Genomic DNA, 9979 nt, shown 5'->3' with positions numbered 1-9979 from the left:
ATATCATTACGTAAAGCAGTTATACTGGGCAAATCTTCGTTTTAAATATTTTGAGTGGATAACTTTCTTAGAAGGTTTTTGAAATATAAATTAAGGCGTCTACATATAAGTGGAAAAGTCCAGAAGTGTATTAACTTGATAAAAAGCAATATATTTATTATGATAGATATTATTACCTATTAATCCTTTGAATGTCTTCCAAGAGGGAAGTTCTGGTAATCTGTAATAAAACGGTAGTCTCTGTTTTGAATTGTTCATATATGAACGATATCAGGAATGGAAATAAGTTACAAAAGTTACGTGACTTTAATTTTATGTACATAAATGTTCAACTTCTTTTATGAGGAATGTACATGTACATAAAGTGGACATTTCCATTTTTATAAAAGTTATGAGGTCGAAAATGCGGAAGATAGGTTTGGGTTGGTACATTAGTATGGGTATTTTCATTACTCATAATTGTTGTGGCGCACTTGAATATTATTTGCGCTCATTGCGCGTATCATCGTGCCGTATTAAAGCAATTTCATGTTAAGTGTGTATAATGTTAACGGACTCGTCATTAAGCTCACATTATGAATTACTTTTTTTCTGGCCGCAGGCCGGTATTGATTTCATCTTTACTTCCTGTTTTTATCTCGGGTGAAGATTAAAACTGTACATTTTGACTGGTGGATGAAACATTCCACAGGTTGTCGGATGGAATAGATAATATTTTCTTAAGCGGTGTGCAGGTTATCTGAGCTGTATTGTTAGACAGTATAATCCGTTGCAAGGTTCCTGTGGAAATGGCTTGTAAAACGTCATAAACCTGAATCGACTCTGCCACTCTGATACGGAGTGATCTCTCGTAAACGATTTACAGTCAACTCGTCCCCTTATCAACTGATTCTCCAGACAACTCGGTCCCATTTTGGTCATTTAGTATTCCTTAACGATTTCAAAAATGGTCATATCGCCCCCTGTTTTCGGTCCATCCTTTTTACTCTTTTTTTTTTGTCAAAGTTTCCTATAATTATGATGTAAAATATGTGTTCAGTAAAATATGTTCTATGTAGAAAACATGAAAATTTTACTTTAAAAACGTTTAGTTTTGCTTTATGAATACCCGATCGTATGTAAAAGTGTATAGTGCATGCACGTTTCGTAGTTTAAAGTGAACATTGACTAACGCGGCCGTGTATCGTTTTCAAAGTTACTTCTTGTTTTCAATATTATTCTATTTGCCGCAAAATTTATTCTGCTTATCGCTTGTAAGTAGGTTGTGTGAAATCAGACAATCAAAAAGAAATCCATTCAACTGAAGCTTACAACGCTGACAAACGCTCGCCATATCTTAAAATTAGTTTCATCAATTTAATTTACAAGTAAATACCAGCACTATGATTGTGCTATAATTGTAAATTCATCATTAAAAGTTTGATTTTCAGTTTATATTTTCTAAAGATTTAAAAATAATAAGGGCATAGACATACGTCCCCTCTTTTGCAAAATGTTGTGCCCCCTGGTTCGTTAATAAGAGAATATATGGTAGTTGTATTTGTCTGGTAATGTCTATCGGAGAGTAAACTACTGTAACGTTTAGAAAGACTCGTTAATATTTAGATCTGATGCTAGAAAGAAAAGACAGAGTGTATTAAGTTGGGATGGAAGTATCGATATGAGACAGTCCTCAACCTCTGATACATATCTGTCTATTAGGCAGTTATTGAAACTGATTGATTTTTCCCTTGAAGGAATTGTACTCAAACGTGAAGCTTTAATTACGACTATCTCGCGCATATCTGACAATTCTACTTCTATTCCGTATTCTGAAGGATCTACAAAACTTAAAGTTTAAAATCCTTTGATCTGCATATTAAGGCATGGTTTCAAGACAGATTTGTGCTATATGAAACGTGGCCATGCATGCAAATATAAACATGTAAAGGTGTCCTGGAAATAACAAACCTCCTTTATTGTCGGAACATTGTTTTATGGTTATCACGCAATGATTTGTTAAACAAATGAAGTGTAGACGCTGCATTATTGTAAGTCAAAGTAACATACCCAAGAGAAATAAATAAATTTTTCTTTATCGTCTATATTATACTTTTACAAGTTAAATTGCTATAAATATATAAAGTATTAGGGATACTGTGAATGGATTCAGTGTTGTTAAGTTGTCTGGTCCTTTGGGATCATGGAGTCCGTTCAACATATTTGTAAAAGAGTTCCGCTAAAGCCGGTGCTAGGGGGCGTGAGTGATGTTGCACATTTCATTACTTCTGATGAACAGACTCAATCAAACCGAGTCTGCTGTTATACTTCTTGGTTGCATTCTTTGCTTCGAAAGGATCTTTTTTAAATTTTATTCTATAAGAACGAATGTATCAAATCACTGTTTCTGATACTTTTAGAGAGCTAAAGCATTTATGATAAAGCTAGTCAGTGGTAAGGTATTACAAAAAAACAGTGCCTATTATGTTACAAACTGCAATTCTCGACATCCAACGCTTTGGATAAAATGTTTCGTTCCTTTTGGAACATGACACATTCTATAGGAGTTCTTATTATATTATATTATATTATATTATATTATATTATAGGCAATTTCTTTATTTTCAAGCTAACACAATTATATATCTAACTCCTTTTCAAAAGTTTGGCATTATATCTTTCTACTTCATTATTATGATTTTTACAAATTTTACTTACCTAAAACTTTACATTTGTCGTTTACGCTCTAATGTTTCGGGTCCATTTTACATTGCCCGAAGAAAGTAGATTGTGTTAATGAAATAGAAATTTTAAATTAGAAAATAGAAAATCATAGTGTGCGAAAGATATGCAATGTATATGTTGTAACTATTGTATCTACGTTAATACCTGTGCTTCCCTTCAGTGGCGGACGGTATTTCGAAGACTTTGCTACAATACAGCGTCCCGCCCTGTGAGGTAGGAAAATGACAAACTTCTATAAACATGCTTTTAAATATTAGCATAACTTAGTACATAATCTTGCAAATCATTTATTGTCAGTGTTATTCAGAATTCTACAGACAACAGCACAGGGGTTCACGTATCCTCACATTCTGACGAGTTTGTTCAAATATCCATCAATCAGAACAGTTTAGTCATTAAGATGATTATATTCATGGAAATACCAATCTTTTGCCAGTCATAAAACTGATCGGTTGAAAACGAAAAAAACAGCATATTTACATATACACATTTTATAAGATTTACAACACATACATTGAACATATTATTGAAATATAAAAATAAATCTTGATATTCTGTTTGTGTGTGTCCAACGGCAGATGCGTTCTCGGAAAGACGCCACGTTGTCTATGTTCCGCACGGATGTGTCGTCATGTTGAAACGGACTACGTAAGCAAAAGATTTTGGTTCAATAGCACATATTCCTTTATTTTTTCTATCATTTAAATCAGATTGTTCATTTGTCTTTACATTTATATTCTCAAAACATGATATACTATGAATCTGCAAAATAACGGAAACTTCGAAAATTAAACAGAGGTGCACCTTTTGTTTCACGTTACTTATCATATATAGCTTCATTTGAATTTCCTAATTGGTCTGCTTCTCTTTGCAAAATCCCTGCTCATGCAAGACTAATATCACGTACAACCACGCCGTAATAAATGCTCATAACTGTCGTATTAAGGGCATCGTAGGCCGTTTTTGCAGATAATTCTGTGAAAGGCATGTCTGAAATCACGATTGAAGACAGTGTAAATAATTGGATTCAGTGCTGAATTACAATAGCCTGCCCAGAAGACCACTGTGAATACAATTTCTCCTACACAGTAACAAAATGATGTAATTATATATAGGGTGAAGAAAGGGCACCAGCACAGAATAAAAGCCGCCATAACTAAACCAAGAACAATAGTTGCTCTTCTTTCACGAGCTTTGGCTATTTTTCGTTTTTGACGCTCATGTTCACGTAAAGAAGCTGCCCGCCAGCCTTTTGAACTTTTATTTCCATTTGAGCGATGTCTTTTCTTTGAGAATTTCTCACTTATCTTTTGCATGCTTATTCTTCTCGGTTCCTGTTTAAAAGCTTGTTCTTCGGAATGTTTGCACGTTTGACTTTTTGCGGAGTCAGAGCTGTTATTTCTTGTTAGTTCAGAGCTCGTCGAGTCTTGTCGCTTTGCCACCTTAGATTCTTTCATGTTATAGGTTTTATCCTCTTTTGATATTTCAAAGTCTGTCCTGAAATTCTGCCGCACCTGAAGTTCTTTGTCATTTGACATTATTGAATCGTACTCGTTTTCCTTGAGACTTTCCAACCGAGGTTTTATCATTACAGGTTTGCGTTCATTTTCGGGAGTTATCCGAACAGAACTTTCTGCATCCATGGAATTGAATTGCGTGTTCATATCCTCTTTTATCTCTGGCATCTGTTTCTTATTTCTTTTCTTTTGTATATTTTTTCTTGCAAGGCGTTTGGCTGCACGATATATCTTAAAGTACACAAATACCATAATCACACACGGAATGTAGAAAGATCCCATTGTTGAATACAGTACGTAGCCGATATCATCGCTAAGAAGGCACAAGGGATAGTCTGTTACAGGTAGAGGATTCTTCCAACCTATTAACGGTGGGACGCAAATAATAGCCGATAAAAACCAAATTGCCGCTATCATTAAGGAAGCTTTCTTTGGAGTTCTTGTCCGTGAATATGTAATAGCCCGGGTAATCGACCAATACCGATCGAGGCTTATTAGACAAATACTCAGTATTGAGGCTGTACAAAGTAACACATCTATGGCTTTCCATAGATCACACCATACTGTTCCAAAATACCAGTAACCCATCATTTCGTTAGCTAACGAAAATGGCATTATCACTAAACCTAGCAGGAAGTCTGCTACTGCAAGCGAAGCAATGAACCAGTTTTGTGTTGTTTTAAGCGTTTTGTCAGTGAAAATTGCAACAACAACAAGAAGATTTCCAAACACGATCACGAACATTATTATAGATAACAGAATAGATGTCAAAATGATATGTGGAACACTGTAACCTTTTGGAATGTAGCCAGCATTTATCTCATCAGTTTTATTCATTGCTGTTTCTAATACGGTGGCAGTTGTGCAGTTGTTCATATCATCAAAACCATTTGATTTCCTAAAAAGAAAAATACTTGAGGTATCAACCATTTTTAAATACACCCCACCAACTGCAATATTTTTCCGTTCACGAAATTCCTCGCAGCATTTGAGATATACACTCATTATTGTCTTTTCTTAATGAAAATGGGTTGATGCAAGTGAATGAGTAACTAACTACAACAGAAGCTATAAAGACTTTCATGACACTGTAAACTTCTCCTGTCTGATTATATAAGCTCTATTCTGATATCTTCTATATACTTTCATGATATATTGCAATAGTTATTCTACAATCAAAATTAAATCTAATTTTCGAATTACCAACAATATTATATGTCTGCTTGTTTTTTTAAAGTGCAAAGTTGCCTGTCCTATAATATAACTGTTATCTTCCAAATAAGAACGAAAGAGTACTGGGATATATCGGAAAAGTCTCCACGTCTCATTTACTTAGACATTAATCGTGCAAGTGTACCGTATCCCAGACAAATCTCCCCAACTCATTTGCAGATTTCTGTTTGCTTTATTCATCAGGACAGAAGACACACTTCACACAGTTTTTGAGAAAGAATCTTTGTTATACAGAAATGAAAATTGCATTTCTCCATAAATGACGCATCTGTATAACTGATCGATGTAGCTCATTGCCGAAATTGTAAAGTAAATTAATAGAGAAGTAAGAGTAGCATTTAGGAAGTATTTGTGCTAATGGTCTTACATTGCACATGGTGTTTTGTTACAACGCAATTGCAGAAACAATAGGCTGTATATCACAATCTGACATCTTCATCTATACTGAAACGGCATGCAACTTTGTTTCCTCCAATATATTTGCCTGAAACAATATAAAGGAACATTAAATCAATGCAAAAGACATGATACGATATGTTTTGAGATACTTCAGAGACTGGCGTGACAATAACATACTTTTAACATTTCTTTCAATGTTGTTATGTATGTATTTTTGTTTCACATTTGTTAAAAATGTAGATAAATAAATAGTAACAAAGACGTTAGTATAAGTGTTTCTGAAAAACGTGTTTTATGACGGAAATGTAATGGTAATTTTAGTTTCCAATTTCATAAATTTTTTAATTAATATGTTCTTTTGCTCGGAAACCCTGCATTTAAAGTAGAAAAAACACACATCATAGAATAATTTACCAGAAATAACGCACATGAAAATTTGAAATCGCTCAACATGCTCAAATGCGGTTTCTTTATCATTTGTCATTTCAGTTTTCTTTCACTTTGCAGACAAAACTCAATTATTCACACCCTTCTACTTTCTAACCTTAATTCAGTTTTATTTGCTGTGGTAACTTTACTAAAACTGCTTTACATGGAATTAGATCTAATTATTCAAATGCAACTGCAAGCTGAAATTAGTCTATTTTTCTTGTGTGTTGGCAATCCCAGACCTTTAATAATAATTGTATTTATACACAAATTGGCTTGCAGTGATGCAAGACTCGACATGATCTGAATATGTCTACATATCCGTCTCTTTTAAGACATATAATAGTAATATTTTCTTTATTGCTAGCGATATCAAATATAATAATGTGTTTACCATCTCTCTATTTTCATATTTTACCCAGCATAGTATTTCTACCCACGTTGATCATGTATATTGTATAATTTGTATGTATGTTGTACAACGAGATACCTTGTGTACAAGTTGAGAACAAACTTCTTTTATGTTCTCTTCATATTGCATGTGTAGTGTCAAACGCCCTGAAATGTTTACGCAATGATTTCAACTTTGATAATTTCTAACGAGACTGGAGTTAGAGTGTGTTATGGCAAGATCTTACCCTTGTTGCTCAGCCTCGTTGTGTATATGTGTATATCATTCGTTAGTTTATCCTGTTGCATATGTTTACATGAACATATGTGTTGTTTAGAAGAAGTTATGTGTGCTTGCATTTCTTTTTACCACTGCGTGTGTTAAGAATTAACATGACAGGAAAGTCTCTTATCTGTCATTAACATGAATTTTCAAAATGATTAAACTTTGTGCAATAGGACTAGATCAATGGGAATACATGTTTTTCATGTCGGTTTATCAATATTCGGTTAGAGCTTAAATTGCTAGGCACATGGGTAATGAAAAGACGATGATAAAATCGATTGGCTCTAATTGAATATCTATATCCATTATCTTTATTTTACGAAATACGTATAAACTTGAATATTTTACCTTATTGTTTTGAGTTGAGACAGAGATATTTTCGGATGCATTCTGAAATCAATACTTTTTAAAGGTTTCGCAATTCATCAAAACCCTGTTGTATTTCAGATATATAAAAATGAATTACCGCAAAAAGGTAGAACACTTCCATTAACTCGTGAGTTTAAAATTAAATTGCAAGTCCGTTTGGTTTTACATATTTTTATGTATGTTAAAATGCATTCTAATATGCTAGTTTCCCTTAATCAAAACACGCTTACGCTCAAATTATGTCATGTTAACGGGTAATGACGTAAATGTTTTTGTTGCCACCTTCTAAGTTTTGTTTTCTGTTTCATAGATAGATAGATAACTTTATTACTTTCATATAGGCTACAAAAACCCATGATGACATATAATTTTCATAATACAAGATATAGCAAAACAGAGGTGAACATCACACTATGCGAAATTTTTCAATAGGAATTTAAAAAATTCTGTTCCGGACATAAAATGTTTATGTCTGTGAGTATGTTTTTGAGATATTTACACATGATTAAAGAGATCCGCATATTACACGTTTTTTATGACATTATTTCGAATTATTTAGCGTGTCAAATGTTTTAATATCATATCTCAGAAAGATAGTACCATTGCCGTTTTTATAAATTTAATCACGGGTTACCGTTTATTCATTTTTGTATACGGAGTCCAGGCTTTCTTCTACGTTATCCGGATGAATGACCTTACGCCATTACTTCTGGTTTATCAAACGTGCAGAACTACCTTAAAATATCTAAACATGTTCAGTAATTCCAAAAAAAAAGTCTTACAATCAGATCTCTTTAATCATGGCAGATATCTCAAAAATAAGCACACGGACCTATACACTATTTTACCGTATCGTAGGCAATATTGTTTTACGACTGTGAGAAGTTTAATCAAAATCTACATAGTAGAAAAAATTAGCTAAAGTTATATAACAACTGAAACAAACACGCATTCTATAAACCTAACTCTAAACTTCAAATCTTTGACAATTTCCTATTAAATGAACACATATTCACCTTTTAAACTTTATGCCAAATGTTTCAATAGAATACTAATTGTAGGCAAACATGATTGTTCTGCATTTAAGTCTAATGATTAGACATTGTCGGCTTAAGCTGATGTGGACAATGAACTGTGAATGCGCTGTAAATCCTGGGGGTCTTCTCAAAACATAATTGTATTTTGTAGCTAACAGTTCATAACGTCATTCAAACAGACTGTATAAAACTGAGTCTAGGTTATGCTCTATGCTTGTGTAGGAGGTAATTATTGGACAATTTAAATGAATATCACTAGCGGATCCAGATGGGTGCATCCGGCGCGTGCCCCCTCTAAAATCTCCGGAGCATAGGTAATTTGTCTTCTGTTCTGGGTAAAATAAGTGCAAAATATACATTTTTCTTGCTCGCTACGCTCAGGTACATAATTTGTCTTTTGTTCTGACTGAAAAATATAAAATATGGATTTTTTCTCGCTCGCTAAGCTCGAATACGTAACTTGTCTTTTGTTCTGGGTGCAAAATAAAAAAATGCATTTTTTTCTCTATCACATTGTTAATTTGTCTTCTGTTCTGGGTGAAAAATATGCATTTTTTCTCGCTCGCTATGCTCACACATAAAAAGTCGGACAAAGTTTGCACGAGCTCCTATCAAGCTCTTTACATTTTTTATGTTAAATAGTCCTAGGTAAACCCTCCCCATAAAAATCCACAGAAATTGGGCTAAGTAATTCCGAAATACTTGCGAAGAGTTAGTCTGACAACTGATAAAACATGACTATAGTTTGCATGTTATTTGTATTGATTTTGTGGCAAAACCTGTCAATACCAAATAAAGTACCTCAGAACGCCCAGAATGCACCAGATGGATCCATTGTTTTCAAACTTTTCCGGGGAGCATGCCCCCAACCCCCGATCCCCCTACTTGCTCTATACTACAAATATTTTACGCCCCCTCTTACACCAAATCCTGTAACCGCCCCTGAATATTTGTATAGGAATGTTTTCATAAGACATTAGAAGAGATACACTGTAACCAAGCACGAGTAAAGTGTTTTATCAAGAGCTCTCCAAAATATACATGTACTTAGTATAAGATTTCTTTAAAAGAAAATATAGTAAATCTACATAAGTTTCCCATTTCATTTGGTACAATTTTTTTCTGCCTTCGTCAGATGTGCGTCCATCAGTCCGTTTTCACATAGCCTGATTTAGCTTCTCAAAATCCTCTGCTAGGATTTAAACGGAACTTCACAGAAATGATATTTATTTTATACTAACTGATGAAATACTGTGTTTTATCAGTGAGATATAATCCATACCACTCACTGATATCACTCACTGTAAATGCCGATCTGCTTGTACATTGTGTATGAATTATAAGTTAATTGTTTAAAACATGATGAAAATTGTAGCCGCACTTTGTTCTTTACAGTATATTTCTTCAAATTATTTTACTTAATGAGAATTTCATAACGTTATGCAGCAAAAAGTAAAATAAAATGGAACTTTATGCTGTGTGCTTCTTTCTAACGTCACAACATGTCTGACATCATGTCTGTTTACGCGAAATATTTTCCATATGCACGAAAAACAAACATATATCGTCTATGTATAAAGCCTTGTTGTGCGTAT

General features: G+C 33.7%; 1 protein-coding gene across 2 annotated transcripts; it reads right to left on the bottom strand.

The window, feature by feature from the left end:
• Positions 1–3026: 3026 nt before the first annotated feature.
• Positions 3027–5960, bottom strand: LOC123548044 (alpha-2C adrenergic receptor-like). 2 transcript variants are annotated; one of them, XM_045335276.2, is made up of 2 exons: positions 5842–5960; positions 3027–5139 (listed from the first exon to the last, which is right to left on the bottom strand). In XM_045335276.2, coding segments are annotated over exons 1-2 (1476 nt in total). In that variant the 5' UTR covers positions 5844–5960; the 3' UTR covers positions 3027–3665. The 2 variants fall into 2 exon arrangements, with proteins under 2 accessions (XP_045191211.2, XP_045191210.2); XM_045335275.2 differs by having other exon boundaries at positions 3027–5953.
• Between the last annotated feature and the right edge of the window lie 4019 nt (positions 5961–9979).

The sequence above is a fragment of the Mercenaria mercenaria genome, chromosome 9 (genome assembly GCF_021730395.1).
Source record: "Mercenaria mercenaria strain notata chromosome 9, MADL_Memer_1, whole genome shotgun sequence".
Lineage (NCBI taxonomy): Eukaryota > Metazoa > Mollusca > Bivalvia > Venerida > Veneridae > Mercenaria > Mercenaria mercenaria.
This window is presented reverse-complemented; position numbering and strand designations above follow the sequence as displayed.